This window comes from Parasteatoda tepidariorum, chromosome 2 (assembly GCF_982258835.1).
Source record: "Parasteatoda tepidariorum strain Cologne lab strain chromosome 2, Ptep-v5.0, whole genome shotgun sequence".
Classification (NCBI taxonomy): domain Eukaryota; kingdom Metazoa; phylum Arthropoda; class Arachnida; order Araneae; family Theridiidae; genus Parasteatoda; species Parasteatoda tepidariorum.
Window position 1 is genome coordinate 14,037,450 of NC_141756.1, and position 20,492 is coordinate 14,057,941.

A 20,492-nucleotide genomic window follows, 5' to 3' on the forward strand; every position below is an offset into this window, starting at 1 on the left:
TATGAAAGTCTACTTAAACGTGGTATGAATAATAAAACGTTTTTTTTAGTCAAGAATTCCGAATGATTACTATAAAACTGACTTGGATTTTGAGTATTTTTGAGTAAGCTCTTTTAAAGATGTAACATTTGTTAATTTTAATTAACTCGTTAACGAGCAACGTCATCATTTAAAAACACGTTGCTTTTTTTCCATAAATAAAATAGTAATAAAGACAAATTTTCATTTTTTGCATTTACCTCGTTCAGGCAAAGCATTTGTTTACGCTATAATACATTTAAAATGAAAAATATCTGCTGCATGCTTGGTGAAACTTAATATCGTCAATCAGCAAAATTTCTTTTCATTTTTTATAATTAGTTATTTTAGATGGTATATAATCATTCATTCAGATCAACAAAACACACTTGTTGGAGTGATAGAATAAAAATAATAAAAATGACCGGTTACTTCCAGGTAACTAGACTGCTGGTAACTAGAGATTTCTGTCCTCATATGTTCAAGATGCTGCTAAGCAGCCGGATGACAGAAATAGAAAGAACTAACGTCGGCTTACAATATTTAAAGTCGCAAAAGGAGATAAATTGTAAGGTGTCAAAAATGTATTAAGGTTTCGCTCATATATTGCACAACTGCTTACGAAGCTCTGCATTAACGTGATGTTTATAATAAAACAATATTTGAAGCCAAAGTTTCAAATTAATTGAGAAGGGTAAAAATGGGTTTTCGATCTTTTCAGCTCTAACAAACATGCAACCAATGTCGTAAATAACACCCCTGCAATCCCCGAAGTGCGGGTAGGGTGCAAAATCTGCATTTGATATGCTGCCCACGGCCGCACCTGAACACACACACACACAAAAAAAAAAAAAAAAAAAAAAAAACTATAATAATTTTTTTTTTGGAATATAAAAAATATCAGAAATTTTGAACTCTTAACTTTTTAACGCGTCAAATCTAAATTAATGTAGTTTTTCTATCGGTTTTTTCGGTGGTTATCGCTAAGAAGTTTTAAGTTCCAACATCTTTAATTCGACAAAATAAAAGTTCAGTAAATTAGTTTTAATTTATTTTAAATTTTAGTTAAGTAAACGTAATTATTTTTTTCAAAAATCACTTTTAGTTTTAAAAAAAAATACTCATATATAATTATTTCGAAAGCTCATTTTTGATTAGAATACATTTCAAATTAAGTCTTTCTTTCTCTTTTTTATTACAGATTTATACTTTGCAAACTCATTGTTTTCGATGTGCAGTCTTTTTATTGGAAAGTTTTCGTACTTTTTTCGTACTCCTTGTTGAATAAAATGGCTATTGACCATTTTATCAATGCATTGCTGTAATTTAAATGCTTACCAAAAAATTAGTTATTTTTTTCTCAGGTAAGGAAAGTTTATCAACAAACTTGAGTAACAATTTTCAAAAATCCTGCTTCTAAAAAAATCCCTAATTTTTTTTTCATCTTTAAAATATAATAAAAACAAAATGCAGACAAATGAATCTTGTGGTTTTGATGATAAATGAAGCAAATCATTGTCTAAAAACTAGTCAACATATTTTATTCCTTAAAAAAATTACATATGCATAGTCTATACACAACCATACTTTAGTGCAGTGTTTCTCCTTATACACATCTTTATTACATTTCACTAACCAGTTCTTTGAAAAAGAAACTCTGATTCAAAAGTAATGAATAGAACGGACTCATCACTCATTTATGTCGGATGTTTTGCAATCATTTTTAATATACATTATTTGAATCCTGTTCAAAAAAGTTTGCGTTTTAGGGGTTTCAAATAAGTATTGCGGTAATGAACAAGCAAAAAAGAAAATAGATAAAAATAGAAATAGATTTGAGAGCGGGCAACAGGGAGATTTCCTCCCCCCCCCCCAATTTTCAGCATAGAGGGAAGCACTACATTGTGTTTTGAACAGTCGATAGTTTTTAGAAAGTAATAATGCAACAAAAGCTACTTAGTTTTTTAATTTTTTTCTCCCAAAATTTGCTTTAAAAATATAAAAAATATTTTTAATGATTTCTAAAAAATATTTTTAAACATTTAAAATCAAAAATTTTTAATTACTTTAAAAAAAAAAATTACAAAAATAAGTTTTACTTCCATTATTTAGATGCTCACAAGGGCCCTAAGAAATTGGAGACTGGATTCCTAGCTCCAGGTTTTAGTAATTAGACTCAGGTTTAGTAAAGACTAAACACACAGAGTTCCACATTAGGCTAATCATTCAGCCGGAACATCTGCACCCGAGATCCAAAGGTCGAGAGAACTGAGATGTTACGCCTCGGCCCTCCTCGGACTGCAGCGCCACTGAGTTTGAGATAAGCTGAAAATCCTAATATTCATGTAAGTTGTTAAAAAAAAATTGTTAATGAAATGAGACAAAAACTATCTTGAAATAAATCTTCAAAAAATATTTCTCTGGTGGCAATATAATTTCATAATTTTTTTAAAATAATATATTTAGACAAAATTTTAATAATCTAGTGTAATTGTCTAAATATAAACAAAACAACAAGATGTTTATAAAATCTTAAATTGATGTCAAAACAAAAATCAAATAAATACAAATATATTAGACTTAAAAATTTATCTGCAAGAAATACTTTAAAGGTTTATAAACAGTTTACAAAGTCAAGGAAACAAAACATTCATTGTAAATTAAAGTCATTGATTTAATTTCCAAAAAAAAAAATAATAAATAAATAGGTGTTTATTACATTTATAATGGTAAAAAAGAAAGATACAATTCCTAAAAAATATTGTATAAACAACTTAAAATAGTGTAATATGAAACAGTTGAAGATGTAAATCAAAAAATAAAACACATGCAAATTATAAAGTTGAGTAATGACTTATGTAACTTTAAATACATAAGTCATTGTTTGCTCTATAAAGGTGTTGATTAATATATTAATTTAAAAAATATTAATTTTCAATAAAAGTGGTCACAGACTGACAAATTTAAAACGTTTGATGCTAAAATTGAAATATATAAAATTAAACATTTTAAAATTAAATAAACTAAACATACTGGTGTCGAAATTTTTTTAAAAAAGAAAATACTAATAAGATAAGAGTAATAGAAATCTCAAAATATTAAAAAAAATTTCAATTAATTTAATAAATAAAATTCTTATGAACATCAAAATGTTTCAATTTAAAAAAAAGAAAAAACTTTTAAATTAAATAAGGAGTTTTTATAACATAGCAACCACATGTTGTCTTTTTAACAATATCTCTATAAATGCCTAAAACAAATTTTCACTTTAAATTCATTAGAATTACTTTACAACATTAATATTTAGTAAAATGCTGCAGATTTATGCTCAGAAATTATATTATTCATTTCTTTCATTGAAAAAAAAATTATCTGTTTGAAAATATCGCCTTGCACAATAAGCTGCAGTAGGCAACTACAAAGAGATATGTTTCTGTTTACATTTATATTGAAAACACCATTCATATAGTTTGGAACAGCAAACAACAGAATGAAAAATATTAGTAAAATATTTTTTTTCATAATGTAATGATTTGAGACACATCATAGATTTAATTATACAAAAAAATTCTGTTGATTGGATTATAAAATAACATTGCATTATCATACAAAAAGTACAGATTTATAAGACCTCAGATCAAAAGTCATTTGAAAAAGAAGACTGCTGATTATAAATGTGATATTCATCATTAAAATTTTGAGAAATATTCTTTACACTTTTATATGCAGTTGTGCATCAACATACTTGATTGTTAACTAACAAATTATAAAATAAGGTTTTTATGGCTTTTCAGCTGCTACTTCAGACTATTTAATACTCATTCTTTTAAATTATAGAAGATATACTAATACGCTTGTTACAGTTTTAAATACTATTTACTTTTCATAACTAATCATAGACCTAAATGAACGAATGACTTCACAAAGTTGTGAGCGATAGTGAAATAGTTATGTTAAGCTTTTTAAGGTGATTTAGCTTACGGAATCTCATAACTTATTAGGGTTATTTTTTACTAAAGTAGATAGATTTTGTAAAGAAAATAATTTGTTTATAATTAAGGCATTTTAATTTAATATAGTTTAATACATGAAAAAATATTGAAAACACTAATAGTTTAATTCATTTAAAATTTTTATTCACTCAAAATGCTTATGATTTACGAAATTCAGTTACTTTTATTACAATTTTAAAAATGGCACTTTTGATATTCTTTTAATGATTTGTTTCAACAAGTAATAAGATTTGTCTCTCAGTTAAAAGTTAAGTATTAATTTGTCCCACTATTGTATATAATAGATGTCAAATTCCATTTAATTAATAAGATAGTTTTTTTTCTTATAAATAAGGACAAAAATAATTTCCAGCTACTTTTTTTTAATAGAATTATTTTATACTGTTGAAATAAAGTAGAGCTCTTAATTATAAACTAATGAAGCCTAATGTTGAAAAAGATAAACATTGCTCAGAGCAATAATTCATGAACGTACTTTTTTAAGTCAAATTAATTATTTGCTTTTCTATAATTGATAAACCCCATATCACAAGATTAATGTGCACAAAAATAATTATTAAAAGAGAATAAGATCAAATTAATTTATGATTAATTCAAAATAACGATAAAAGCTTAAACTTTAACTTAAAAAAGTGTCCAAACTAGCTCCCTAGCCCTACAAACGTACAATACAGAGTGATGATTAACAATTTGATAACATGGCAATAGCTCAATTTTTCTCACAATAACAACCTTTTTTTTTAAAAAAAATAAAACATTAAACAGTTTAACATCTAAACTATACTCAAGAATTTAATAATTTTGATCAAATTATTTTATGATTAACTCAAAATAAATTAAAAGCTTAAACTTTAACTTAAAGTGTCCAAACTAGTTCCATGTCCAAACTCCATATACAAACTCAAAATATAGAGTTTGTTCCAAAAGATTTTAAATGATGATTAACAATTTAATAACATGGCAATAGCTCAATTTGTCTCACAATATCATCTTTTCTTTTTTTAAAAAGGAAAAAAACATGAAACAGTTTAACATCTAAAATATTCTCAAGAATTTAATAATTTTGATCAACTTATATTATGATTAATTCAAAATAAATATAAAAGCTTGCACCTTAACATAAAAAGTGTCTCCCTGTATCCTACAAACTTACAATATAGAATTTGCTTCAAAAGATTTTAAGTAATGAGTAACAATTTGATAACATGGCAATAGCTCAATTTTTCTCACAATAACAACCTTTTTTAAAAAAAACATTAAACAGTTTAACATCTAAAATATACTCAAGAATTTAATAATTTCGTATTAGCACAAAACAGTTTAGAATACTGTTAAATGGCACTCCAGGAGAGAAACACTGTTCTAAAGATACAATCAACAATAAATTTCTTTCTAAGAAGTCACTTTCTAGCAGAGAAAAAGACATTACATGTATTTTCATACAGTGTATCAGATAATTCATTTATATCTTCTCCTCTAATAGCTGCCATTACTTCTAAAACTTGACTGAAAAAAGAGCACAATTATTAAAGTCAGTTGATCTTTAATACACAAATATATTCTGAAGACAGATATCAACAATTTCTAATAAATAGTACATTCTGTGCAACAGTTCATGCTAATTTATCAATGTACTACTTTAATGAAACTTCTACAAAATCTAATTTTGTATTGTCAACACAAAGGTTTAAGACAAAAGGAATTTTTTAAGAGATCAAACATTATAGCAAATTACATTCTTCACTTTTTATAATCTACAAATTATTTTTATAAAAAAAATTAATCTAAAATGTTTTATAAAAGCTTTTTAAGAGATTCTAAAAACTTATTATTTAAATATAGTTGCAAATCCTTTCAAATTTATCTTAATGATAGTACAAAAAAAGTTATGACAATTTGAGATTAAAATTAAAGAATTTTATTTAATACTTGTCCTATATGATAAAAAAGCTTATTTAATTCAATGTCTTTTAAAGAAATCATCAAGAAATATTGCAATTTTAGTTTTTGTTTGGAAAAACCAGGCGGTTAAAAAATTCCAAAGAAATAAAAAAGAGTTTTAAAGATTTAGGATCACACTAATACACATTAATTATTTTGCTTTTATTAAATTTTAAAATATCAAAATTTAAAAAATAAATTTTTTATTAAACTTACACAATGTTGGCAGGTTCATTTCGACTTTTAACTTGAAAACCAAATTCAAATCTTTCTTTTTTCTTGCATGGAAATGTAGTCTTTACTAATTTGGCACCAGCATGTGTTGTGCGAATTTCACACCAAGGGGAATCTAATGCAGAGAACAAACAAAATAATTTCAATCTGAATGTATAAAAAAATATAAATGTATACAAGGTGTTTAATAATAAATGCAATTAATACGAATTAGTAAAATCGTTGTCGAAATCTTAAAAACTAAGCATTAGGGATTGGAAATATATGTTTAAGAGTAAAATTTTCAACTATGGAAAGTACAATTGAAAATAATAAAACTCAGTGAATTACAAACCAAGAAAAACCAAGTTTTATCAGACAATCAAATTGGTTTTGAAGTTTTCCATTCTACCTTCTTTAACGATTTGACAAATTTTGATAATGCTTATTGTTTCTCTTTTGCTCAAATGCTAATTTTTGACAAGAATTTTAAAAATATATATATTAAGGGCAGTTACTACAGACCATTCTGAAAATTTCAAACGGAATTATTATTTAAATGCAAATTTAGTCAGTGATTAAATTTTTTTAGTTATTTACATTTATGTCTCTCTAGTTTAGCTAAATCTAATATGAAACACAATAAATCACATAGATATTAAAAATGCATTTTTTTAAAAAGAATATTTAAAATTATATTTATATAATTATTACGGTGGAAAGAAGGTAACACATTTAGAGTATATAGAATTTAAGCTATTGAAAAAAAGTTTCTGAAATAAAAGATAAGTCTTGATAAAAGTTAAAATAAACTGTAATAGTTTATTAAGGAGTCACCACAGTTAAAACAGTAAAAAGGAAAATAATTTAATTTTCAATTAATTTTAAAATTAAAACAGAAATGTAGTATTTTGGAAGAATAAAAAAAAGCTTAAAACTTGCAATTGCAATTTTTTAAACTAAACAAACAGAACTTTAAAAAATGCTTCTAGGGTCCTAACTTTTATCACTTTTAAATCATATTTTACTTAAGTCCAAAAGATCAATTTTGGAGTCATTGCAAAAATTAATGTGTTTATTTTATTATTAAAAATTACAATAAAAAAATTAAGAATACTGATTCTATTTTGCAATCTTTTGCTTATAAAGGAATTTAGAAAAAAATGCATCCGAAAAAATATAAAACAAAATTGGTGCTTGCAACTTTCTGAGATTTGTTTTTAAAATAATATTTACATGCCTAACATCAGGGTACTATTAAACAAAAACATATATAATAATTTAATTTCTGCATTAGATTGGTTTTCTAAAAAATTAAAGTGAAGAAGAATTTGAAAACAAATTAAACTACTAGCCTGTTTCAATCATAAGCCTGTCAATTGGAAGACTAGCAACGACATCTAAATTCTCTCTTGTCTTGAGGGAACTAAATATAGAGTGGAAGAATAAATTATTATTTAAATACAAATCAAAACACACACACACACACACACATATTGTCTAGTCTGATAAATGGTCATGTGACATAGCTCATAGTGAATATAAACTATATTGTAAATAAAATATTGATTGCATTTTGAAAAAAGTTGTAGAATACCAATAAAACATTAAACATTATTTATTTAATTGAACGAGTTTATGAAGATTGAGCATGGGTAATTTGATAAATCTGTTTAATAGATAAAAATAATTGCAATTTTTTACCTTCCCCCCCTGTATGTTTCATCTTGTAGCTATAGACTTTCTCTGAATCATGGCTAACATATATAAATTTATTGTGTTTAGAATAAAGAGATAAAAATGAAAAAATTGCATAAAAAAGTTTAATTGTAAATAAATTTATGAAACATAAAATAAAATGATAGCCATACATAAGAAAGCATATATAAGAAACATGTACTCTAAGTATAATTAAATTTATTTTTAAGAAATCATATTAAATGTATTGCTATTGTTTCGTGTTTATTTTATTCAGTACTCAGATAATTTTTCTTTAGTACCTAAAGTAAATGAAAATTTGATTTAAATATCTTAAACCTTAACTGTTTTTCTTGTTCCTAATTTATTTATATGTTGAATGTAATGCATATTTATCTGCTTGACAAACACTATTAATTTATTTAAACTTTTAGAATAAATAAATATCGATTTCGTTTTACTGTTACCACATATATTTTCTCTATTCTGCTTGTAGAACAGTACATAGCAGAATTAAATTAAACAGACTTTAAAACAAAAAAGAAAACAAGTTAAAAATAGAGTTTTTTCATCAAAGTAACAGTGTGAACATAATGTTTCTTTTCCAATAATGGTTCTACATAAATCAGGGTAAAAAGAAACTAAAGAACATAAGCTGTTGTAACATATGTTTTTAATGCTAATTCATGCTTAAAATTAGGATAAATTTAGATAATTAAACTAATATTTAAATAAAATGCAAAGTAATAATAAATCATACCATCCATTAATACCTATGTACAATCCCAAATCAAGAATAGACTTAGCATCTTCTTTTGTTCCATCAAAAGAATGAACCTATAAAAAAAAGTTGCAAATATATTAGGTTAAAACTTTCCAACACAATTCTGAAACCAAAACAAATCTGATGACTAATTGGCAATGCTCTTATTTGTTATCAAAGAAAATTCCTTAATTTTACAGCCAGTGAATAGAGTCCAAATCATTCAGACTTTGGAAAGTAGAAATTTGGTGGGATTTTTGAAGGGAAAACATATTAATTAACATAATAAAATATAATCATCTGTTTTATAAAATATTTTCTTTAATTCTTTTAAAAGCCATTTCGGTTTTGATTTTTGATGAATTATTTTATTTATTTGTTCATTTATTTATGTATTTTTTAACTATCTTTCAATGACTTTAATTGAATCCCACAATTTTAGATTTGGTTATTTAAAATCAATAATAATTATGTTTGAAATGCTCTTGACAAAAAAAAAAAACATTTAATTTATATTGTTAAAACTTTAGCAGAACTCACAGCAATGCTTTCCAAAATTTTTAAACAATAATAAACAGAACTTACTAAAGTTTAATGTCAAAAAGTAAGCCTAATATATTTCCAACCAATTAATAATTAAATTTATATTTTATATAACCCTTTCATCAATGAATATATTTATTAAATCCATTCACATTTCAGTGGCAATCATCAGCTCTATTTACAAACAATCCTACCTTGACTGCTAATCCATTTACACAAATATTGAGAATATTGTAAAAATTTACTGTAATGTTTTGGCTTTAAAAGATATCTTTAATGAATTTCTCAACTCCAATATTTTTTTTAATTTCTAAAGATTATATTAAATGAGTTGAGAAATCATAATGACTGACAATAATTTGCTACCTCGCCAAATTTCCTGCTCATTCTGGACAAAGTGTTTTACAACTCTTTACACATTTTAATTTCATACAGGAAGGATGTTCACTCTTAGGGTTTTTTTCAGTTGCACATTCTCTGTTAACTAAATCCATATTTTACTAAAATTAGTTTTATGTAAAATCATTTAACAGTTCTTTGGAAAAAAATAAAAAATTCCAATATTTAAAGCTCTTACCCTTACAAAAATGTAAGTTTTTTTCCGAGATGTCAAGGTTGACTTAATGTTTATTTGAAGTTGACTTCAAAAACAACCGTAAAAGATCAGCATCTCAAGGCGTATAATCAAGGTGTATAAAGTTGTTTTACACACTTGAGGTTGTTAGAAATCTACTCTTGAGCAACCAGCTTAGAGAGGTTATTGTTGAGGTATACATGCTATTTTTTCTACACTTCAAGCGAAGAAGTATATTTGAGATGTGAATAATTCCCCCCAATCTCAACTACAAGTATTTGTGAATTATATATGAGGAGGATTTTATGTGGTGTAAATGAGCTTGAAATTGAGGTTTATAAATGAGGTTATTTTGGGTGCAAAACATAACCTCATATTTTACCTCAGGTATATTTTTTTTACATCTGTGAACCTCAAAAACACCTTACTTTTTTTTTCTTCTAAGAGTGGAAATTTTTTTTTTGTCTAAGAATAAAAGTTTATATTACTATATCGTTATATATTTTAACTACAACTTCATATTTTTAACAATTGCCAAATTTGAATTTTATAGGTATGTTTTCTCATTGCACTATTTAATTCAACAGATACTTTGCCTTTAGATACGCGAGGTGGATATACATCTTCATAAATTGATTTTCTAATTCATATCAATTCTATTGTATCTTTATTTTCAACAAAAGTTTATTTGATGCTGAACCTGTACCACTTTTTAAAAATTTATACAATAAAGCTAAATCAATATTCTTCAACTGAAAATTTAAGATTTTACTCACCACACCTGTAGTAAAACGGTCACGATTTCGCCGAACTATAGTAAGCAAATCACTGCAAGCATTCCGACAATGAAGAAACATTGGCAGTCTTGTAGCTTCTGCAATGTCAAATTGACATTCAAAGTACCTGAAGAAAAATATTCCAATTTAATTATTTCTTATCAATGAAAAGGCACATAGGAAAATATTAACTAGAAGACTGACCTCAGTTGTGTTTCTTTTGGACAAAATTCTAACCGATCATAGTCTGAAATAGTTGGAGATAAAAGCAAAATTATTACAGCCATGATAGCTGTGGTCAATATATTAAACATAAAAGAATATCATAACATTATTAAATATTTTAAAAAGTGCAAAAATCAACTAAATATCAAATAAAACATAAAATTATTAACACAAATATTTCCCTAAGTAAAATTCAAAAGCAAATTTTAAGATTATAATAACAAATTATAGAGATGTTAAACAAAGTAAACTATTCGATATAATTATAATTGCCTAGCTTAAGCGGTCATTAAAAGCCTTAAACTCGACTTGGTTATGAATTTTCGAAGCAAATTATAACATAAAACACCCAAAATAAATTTAGAACTAGTTTTATTTGCAATTAAATGCATCTTTAAAGGTGATTAAGAAAGTTGCGGTACAAAATGCTAGTGTTCTACTTCTAAATAAGTGTTAAAAAAAAGCATAATCTTTATAACCTAAATAAAATATAGTATAAAAATATGAGTACCAAGGCCACATTCACCAACAGCAACAACTTTTATTCGATTTTCAAGTGCAAGGAGTTTTAACTGTTGCAAATATCCACCTGGATCGCCACAAGCTTCAAATTCTAAACAACGAGTAGGGTGACAGCCTACAGTACTGTACAACATATCTGGAACAACACACAAAATATAGTTTATTTTACTTTATATGAAATAAAACATCATCCATGACATATCAAAATAGATATGACACAGGTATAAGTAGAAAAAAAGTAATCATTTAATAATTAAATTTATAGCTCGTTATCAATAAAGTAACCCCTTTCTCATTAATCATATTTTAGAAGAGATTAGTTATTCTATAAATAGACAGACTTTTTTATAACTGCTAATGTATTTGTGCAAACATTTGGGACCATTAAGAAATGTAATTTTAAATGGTATAACTTATATGTAGATCTTAGAAATCAAACTTTTTTGCCTATTAATTAAAAAATTATTAAAAATAAAAAATAATTATTGAAAATTATTTTTTGCTCAGAAATTTTTGAATAAACGAATTTCATAATTGAAGGCAACAATTTGTTTCAATTAAATATTTCTCAAAGTGACATTAACATTAAGGGGTCCGAAATTTTTGATCACCTTCTTGACCAAACTATTGAGATCAGTTTACAAAATAGGTATCTTTATTTGGGGAAAGTACATTTTTGTATTTGATTTTGAAATTTAAAATATCTGCACTAATTAATTTGCATATTTTATTAACTCTTAAAATACTGTGTACTCAAAGCCTTAAATTCAGGATGTTTATTTTTTCATTTTGCTCACTGCTCATCAAAATAGACTTCATGCTGAATTTTCTTTTGGATGCAGATCAATGATCAATAAAAATATTTCATTAGTCATGTTTTGAAATTTTTTGACAAAATTTTCAGCAATCAATTTAGATAAGGAAAATGCATTTATGGAATGCTGATAAACCTTTATTTTCAATCAGTCTAATGCATTTTATTAAAGTTTATGATACATAAAAAAGATAGAGAAAGCATATACCACATGATTTTGAGATTTCCAGTGCTGCTCTGCAGTCATCTAAACTTCCACCAGTAATAAATATCTAAGGATAAGAAATATGTGCGTGTAAATAAATTTTAAAAAAATTGCAAGAGACAGAGTAAAATAGTGTAAACAATCAGCATTAACAGTATAACAGGATTTACGATGATTCAAATCCTAAAAAAATTGCACACGTGAAATATTGACATTCAACAATAAATAAAACTTAATAGTGGCTCAATTCTTTTATCACTCATTCTATAATCAAACTATAACACTTTTTAATACAGGTAGGAAAGGGAAGAGTTTTAGCTACCACATTAACATCTATTTTAAATAAAAAAGAACAGAATTACAAAGAAAAAAAATTTGCTCAAACCAATAGGCTCATTTATTTCTAGAGGATGCTTAATACTCTTATCCTACTTTGGAGTTAAGTTTTCTTTCGGTGCTGGTCAGTAAAATAAACTTCAGTTTTAAATAACATTATAGTAACCATCGTAATTGGTATGACAGTCCGGGGTGGGCACTTGCCTTCTCTAAAGCATATCTCCTTGAAATTTTCTTCATTCCCAGATCTTGCTAGTTCAATACCCTTATTATTTTGAAGTCTGTTTTAATATCAAAGTTTTGAACATCCTTTAGCACTACTACTACTTCCATGTACCAAAGTTCAAATCCTTAATTCGTCTGATTGGTATTATCCACTGAGTCCACATGATAATTTTTGAGTTTTTGAAACAGACTTTTATGAGTTAGGGTTGTTAGCTCCCTACGTTCAACCCTTAACCTGGCACGCCAGGTTGCTTCTGTTTGTCTGGTGTTTCCTCTAGAGCTGTTCGGCTTAGGTGACCTAGTCAGTTACTAAGCTACTGTCTGCATAGCTCTCAGGATTGGCAACACACTAAATCCACTGCACCATGCTAAGGTGGTATCATCATTGTTGAGGCAAAAGGAAACAATAATGTGATATTAGATGTGACTAATTAAGTTTTTAGATCATTAAATGTCATTAAAAAAGTCTTATAAGCATCATTTTGCTATTAACTAAAAAAAAGTGTCTTAAATTTTACTTTCTGAAACTGAATGCAAACCTTTTCAACTCCATTAGCAACGGCCCTCCTCAAAACTTCATGTAAATCGTCAACATGTTTTCTAGTGCCATTGTATACTCCTCTGAACATGGGATCTGAAATAAATACTTAATATTAATTTTAAATAAATACTCTCCTCACACTTTATAAACTACAAAGTTTAATTTGGTTTTCTCTATCATAATCAACTTTTTTTAAATTCCAAAGATAAGATAATAAATTTCTTCTACTACTGGCAAGTATTAAAATATAAGACGTAATAATATAATTATGATATGTATCAACATAATTGACATAATATATATGTAACATATAAAATACTAGCTTTATAAAATTAAAAGGATCTTTTGAGACTAAACTTAAAAAGAATTATAACTAATCTGCAGATAAGCTTATCTGGTTTCTGAGAACATTAAATTTCTCTTTCACCTACTTAACTTAACTCTTCGCGTATATCTGAAGTTTCATCTTACAAAACTTACTTAAGTTGATCTTTCATCGCCGATTCTAACAAAGAGGGTCTGGATTTTATAGATCACATGACATGAACATATGTTACCCTTTAAAAAGTACACTTATATTTTGGAAATGGAAGGATAAAGATGTTTTTCGGAGCTTTGCTCCAATTGTATATAAATTGTAAATAGATTTCTTTATTCTTTTCTCAATAAAAGCATAGAAAATTCATTATGTTGTCATCCTTATAGAAAAGGATATTAAAAATATTAAAATATGACTGAAAATTCTACCAAATGCAATATAAAGATAAATTAACCGCAACGGCTCAAGAGTTTACGAGAAAACACGAGAAGGAGCACTACTATAAAAAATTTATTCGACAGCTAAAGTAAAAAAAAAAACGTTAAGAAGTTTGCATATAATTTCATATAATTGCATATAATTTCATATAATTCACTTGCATATAATTTCAAAAAACAAAAATTCTACATAGAACCTAATAATTGATCATATATATAGTATAAACTTACAAATCCAAACTAATTCAGGCTATTGCTTGGCCCGATTTCTGTTTGTTTTAAATTTCATTAAATTTTTGTTGCTATAATGAAAAGTTAGGGTGCATTTTATAATTGGCATACCAGGTTTCCAGCAATAACTCTTTAAAGTAGAAAAAAAGATGCATATGAAGTTTTTTTTTTCTAAAGCTATATATAGCTTTAGAAAAAAAAACCTATTATTAAAACAAATTACATTATTAGCTGATCAGTTTCTAATGCTGTATCGCCAGTGTTATTCACATAATAAATGAATTACTAACACATATGAGAGTCATATAATGCTTTAGGCCAAAACACATTCACACAAACTGTAAATTTCATAATTGAATAATATCCTCTTTAACATTACATTGCAAAGATAGTTTGTGTTATTTTTCCCAAACTATATCATGCAACATGAGAACTCTGAATCACAGAAACCATTGGACAACTTTAGTAGTCAAGAAATTTATTTTATTTTATTTTTTTGCATTGTCCTCACCTGAATTAAAATCCAGAATTTGTTTAGTTTTTATGAATAGTTTTTTTTCCCTATTTATAATTGTTGCAAAATAATAATATATATAGATATACATACACACACATATATATTATAAAGGATATTTGATATTTGCCACTTTAGTTTATAATTTTAAAAACTTTAATTTATAACTTTAGGATTAAGATTTGTGCTTTTTTATTCATTTTTTTGGTGGTCGACTTATACACCTAACCTACCAGAAATTTGCTAACTTTTAATCAAAACTAGGAGGCTGACTTATACACTGAGAAAAACGGTGAATAAAAATTTGATCACTTTATATAATTACAAAAAAAATCAAAAATTAAACTTGTTAAAAAAAACGTAAAAAAAGGTGTTAAAAAAACGTAACTAACAGCCAAGTACAAATGATAAATGAAACTTGTTGTTTATGTTTGGTGCAAGAAAAACAAAATGGTTAACTTGACATACTTACAATGAAAAAATGTAGACAATAGAGAAAATTCTGTACAGATAATTATTAGATTAATGTTTTAAGCATTTGGCATTAGGCATGAGGCATTTTTTTAAAAATTTTTTAAGGGTTTTATAAAATAGTAAATACTAAACTGAATTTTAAAAATTTAAGAGAAAAAATTTTGTTTTATAATTTTAAAAGAGTGATAGGGACAAAAAACAGCTATCTGCAAATGATAAATGCACATTTTTAACTCACATTTATTAGTTAGCACAAGTGTATCAGAATAAAGAAGCAGAATATTTTAGATCCAATCATGGTACACCATTATATAGAATTAATCTTTAAAAAACAACAACACTAAAACAGAGAAGTTTTCATATAAACAATAAAATTACCTGTCAGATTTGCACCAATATCAATAATTTTACGCCTAATAACTGGAACGGCCATTTCATTACCATCTACAAAATTTGAAAACAAATAAAAATTAGAATTTAAGCATTTCTTAGTTCCTAAAAAAATCAAAGTTTTAGTCAAATAAGTAATTTAGTTAGATATAAGGATTGCCCAAATGAAAATTGGACATGTGAAGTAGCATTGGTAGTGATAACAGTACCATTCAGAACCAGTGATGCCTCTTATATCCTACTATAACATGTTGAAAATCTTAAGGAAGGGGCTGTGAAAATTAAGCTATAATGCTAAGCTATAATCAGAAAAAAATAGCTAGACAGCAGATTTATGTAGGAAAAATTATAGCTGAACTATGCTCTTGTTACTTATTCCCCTGGTGTAGGAAAGCCAACTCTAGGTCTAAAAGACCCTGTCGCATAAGAACATCAAAAATCTTCACCTGCTCAGCCAACAGCTGCCTCCAGGAGGAGCTTAAATAATTAAGAAGGTGAGTAGGACTAGTGGGAAGAGAGCAGGAGCAAGGAGAAAAAATATTTTCCCCATTCTGAAATTTCAAGTGAATCTTGCCAAGACAGATTGCAGAATCCTTGGGCCGTTGCATAACAGAGAGAGGCCCTTTGCAGCGTAACAGATATGAACTGGTGGGAGGGGTCAAGTTGAAAGTAAATTACTTTCGTGGAGCAAGTGGATTTCTAAAGGAGTTATCTCAACAGAGTTGGCGATCAAAAGATCACAAAAATTTCTAGCAAGAGTATCTGCAATCTTATTACTGTACACTCCAACATGCGAAGGAATCCACTGCAGATATACTGATTTCCTCGAACCCAGCTCGGATAGAAGTCCTAGAAAATCCTGGTCAGGTTTATCATAACAATTTTTAAGTTAATGGGTGATATTTTTACTGTCAGTCAAAATCCAAATGCTACTATAATGAGTAGTAAAGGCAAACTCAAGAGCCCTCCCAATAGCAATAATTTCTGACCTAAAAACTGAGCAAAAGTCAGGGTTACGGATGCTAAATTTAATTTCCTCCTCGGAGTTGCTGAATAACTGATCAGGATGATCAGTTATTCAGCTTAGGAGAAAATTAGGATAATTCTTAGTATCAGATTTTATTATTTGATACTAAGAGTTATTCTAATTTTGTTATTCTTACTTTTACTTGATCAGGGGTTCGGTGAACCTTAATTGTTCAAATGTCTTCTTATTTTATAATTCTTTGTTTAGTCTATCAATAAAGAGAAACATTATGAATGTCAATATTAATAGACGGATAAGGAGGTAAAGAATTGCTTTTATTAAAATGAGACCCAGAAATATAGAAGTCCTTGATCCTAAGGACCCACAGTTACCATAGTCACTAGCTATAGGAAAGTAGGATCAGTGCACAACAATTTGCCTATAACTAATTAACAAGTTATGAGAATATTTAATATGAATGTTAAATCCTACTAAAGATAGATGCGTCCAAAACAGAACAATAATTAGTAGAACAATTTTTAGAGCCAGAAAAAGAACGTAATGTATACCAAATACATACCAAAATGGTAACTGCTTTTAAAACAAATAATGTCTAGGATAACCAAATGAGTAAAGAAACACTTAAAATACAACAAAAATATAAAACTAACTACTTAAATTTATAATCAAATGGTGATGCTACTATATATATATTGCTAAAGATATCACGAATGCTCAAGTTTTATTTGAACAACCCTTACATCAAGTCTATAATTTTATTCAAAAACACCAAGTTACTTTAGATGAATTTCATAAAAATAGGTTTTCACTATTAGATTATAGCAGTATAATAGCGTAAACATGAGTATTTCTGCTTGGTAACATCAGAATAGAATAGTATTGCTATCATATCAATAAAATATCATTTTCTAATACAATTTTACTGTAATTTAATTGATTATAATATATTTTGATAAAAAAACACAATTCTATTATCTTACTGTTAACATTTAATTTATTATATTTTACTAATTAAACATAACTTATGAAGTACAATAACATATTATAATTAGCAATTTTAAATTTAATTAAACATTAACTTATTTCTGCTCTATCATATCAATAAAGTTTTTTATTTTATAATACAACTATACTGTAATTTACTTGGTTATAATATATTTTTTATAAATAACTATCATATTATTGTTAAGATTTAATTTATAATATATTTTACCAATTAAACATATTATAATTGTAATAACTAACATTTTTACATTTAATTAAAAATTAATTTATTGATTAAAAAATAATTCAGATGCAGATGTTTGTTTCATAAATTCAGTTAAAAAATTCAATTGAGTTATATTTTATATCCATAGGGATATTAGGCAAAATTTTTGAGGCCTTTATAATATAGAAATGCCAAAATATGAACAGAAAATTTTTCACTTGAAAAATTAACAACAAATTAGAAAGAAAACACTAAAAATTTGTTAACTACTTTCCATAAGTTCTCCAGTGAATGAATTGAATAATTTAAAAAAGAACATTTTACAATGTATTTTATAATTTTTTCTCAGATAAATTTAAATATCAATCAATACAAAAAACTATAAATTGTAAAATTTTTATGCTTATTTTTTAACAATTCATGTTTTTAAATAGTAAATAGAAATCTTAGTGGTTCAAAGGTTTGAACCCGAGCACTTTAATTTATTAGGGATAACTATTTATTAACCAGACAAAAAAGTGGACTTTCTCTGAATAAACACACCTTTTTCTCGACAAACTCTCGATTATCAAAATTTGGGTGGTTAGCGAACATTTTAGAAAATATAGCCCTAATAATTTAGTCAGGAGAATGGTAAAACATTCGACCTTGAACTTTTCTCACATCTTACTGTATCTCATATTACTAACACTTTTGAAAGTGGTAATTGAAAAATTTTTGCACATAATTATAAAACTTGCTTATATAAGAATAACCAATAGATTTTTAATAACCTACAGATAATATTTTAAAAATATAAAATTTGATGAAAATCAGTTGAATAGTTTTAAGGAAATGAAAATTTAAAAATAAGACTAGTTTGAAATTTCATAACTCAGACACTTTCAATCAATTTCACTCAAATTTTGTGTTTTACAATTTAAAATTACATAGTATAAAATTATATAAAAATGTGTATACCTTACAATTCAATTTGTTTTGACTAATCAAATCAAATATTAAATCTAGTCAAATATTAAATTTAAAAAAATATTTGATTTTTACATGAAAATAACTTTAGCTAAACAAATTTTATAATTGCTGTAAAAGGATTCTTTAAAAAAATTAACAAGAAGGCAAAACACACAAAAAGTGATATTATTAATAAGAGGAACAAACTTTTAACCTGTCTTCTGACAAAAAAGTTTTCATTATATTTTATGCATTATTCCTATTATCTTGATGAGCAAAATTCCAGAATATAAAAAAAAGGTATATTTATTTTAAGAAAGTACACTTTCAAGTCTAATAACATACTTAATTCATGGTTTGCACAAATTATATAGAATACTTGAACTATTACAATTGACACTTAAGATCTTAAAAATCTGTTGATTAGAACTAAAGTATTTCAAAGTGAGATCATTTTTTTTAAAATTCTCTATACCTAAATAAATTTATCTGATAATAACGATTAAATTTCTTGTACCATGTTTACCACACCATGTTTCTTTTGAAATTTCATCACAGAATTAAAAATAATTAACTACACAATGTTGGTATTATTAGTTTTGTGAATATCACAAGATTTTTAGCTTGGCAAAGTTTTTGTATTTACAAAAACTTTGCTTATTTCGTCTTATATCCACTGCACTTTTACCTTAGCACAAAAACGTTTTTGAGAACAGTTAAATTAGACTTTGAAATACTTCCCTTTGAATTCAGCAATGATGTTTAAAATAATTTAACATAATAAAATAATAATTTAAAATAATGTAACATAATTTTCAAAACAGATATTTATGACAATTCTATTAAATCAATTTTTAATGTTGACAATTCTATTCAAAATTTTAGAAGAAAAACATAGATTCGAAAAACTAGCAACGATTATTCTTTGATCCATAATTAATTAAAATTTGCTGTGGATCTACCAGAATACATTAAAAATAATCAAAGATTTAAATCATTTAATACACAATTTAAATTAACATTAAACAATCTTTTTGTTTAAACACATATAAGTAATATACTATATTTTGTTAATATTTAAAATAAATGAGATAATAAAGAAATACAGGAGAGCCAAACACAGTAGTTGCTCATCATTTTAAGAAAGTGTAAGAAAAAGATAATTCTTGGCATTTACATCAACTAGTACAAGGATGCTAAAAAAAATACACAAGTTATAATGATTGGTATCTTGCATGATTAAAACAATTTAATGTGATAGATTTTATAGAAAAGCAATTTTACATGACAAATAAGTTAGTAACAAAAAAAGTGCAAATACAAGTAAAAGTGAATTACAAGAATGTACAGGTGAATTTCATTTAAAATTCCCAGATTCAGGAATTTCAAGAAAAAGAAATAACAGAAAGCGGTAGGAGTACTTTTCTTCAAAAGGTTTTAAATTATTGATGGAAAAAAAATAAATAACTGGAACTTCAAAATTTGGAAAACGAGCAGACGATGAAAAAACAAAAAGTTACGGTCGGAACAAAAAACTGTTGCTATGCAAAAATAAATCTATTTTGTTTTTG

At 26.0% G+C, this 20,492-nt stretch overlaps 1 protein-coding gene across 3 annotated transcripts; it reads right to left on the bottom strand.

The window, feature by feature from the left end:
* Positions 1–1,533: 1,533 nt before the first annotated feature.
* On the bottom strand, positions 1,534–20,468 carry LOC107455925 (deoxyribonuclease TATDN1). 3 transcript variants are annotated; one of them, XM_016073654.4, is made up of 11 exons: positions 20,343–20,468; positions 15,761–15,826; positions 13,406–13,500; positions 12,309–12,372; positions 11,276–11,422; positions 10,744–10,786; positions 10,540–10,666; positions 8,644–8,720; positions 7,541–7,611; positions 6,189–6,321; positions 1,534–5,537 (listed from the first exon to the last, which is right to left on the bottom strand). In XM_016073654.4, exons 2-11 carry the CDS (start codon positions 15,813–15,815, stop codon positions 5,432–5,434), a joined length of 918 nt encoding a protein of 305 aa, XP_015929140.1. In that variant the 5' UTR covers positions 15,816–15,826; positions 20,343–20,468; the 3' UTR covers positions 1,534–5,431. The 3 variants fall into 3 exon arrangements, with proteins under 3 accessions (XP_015929140.1, XP_015929139.1, XP_042902050.1); XM_016073653.4 differs by having other exon boundaries at positions 20,260–20,439; XM_043046116.3 differs by lacking the exon at positions 20,343–20,468 and adding an exon at positions 20,099–20,157.
* Between the last annotated feature and the right edge of the window lie 24 nt (positions 20,469–20,492).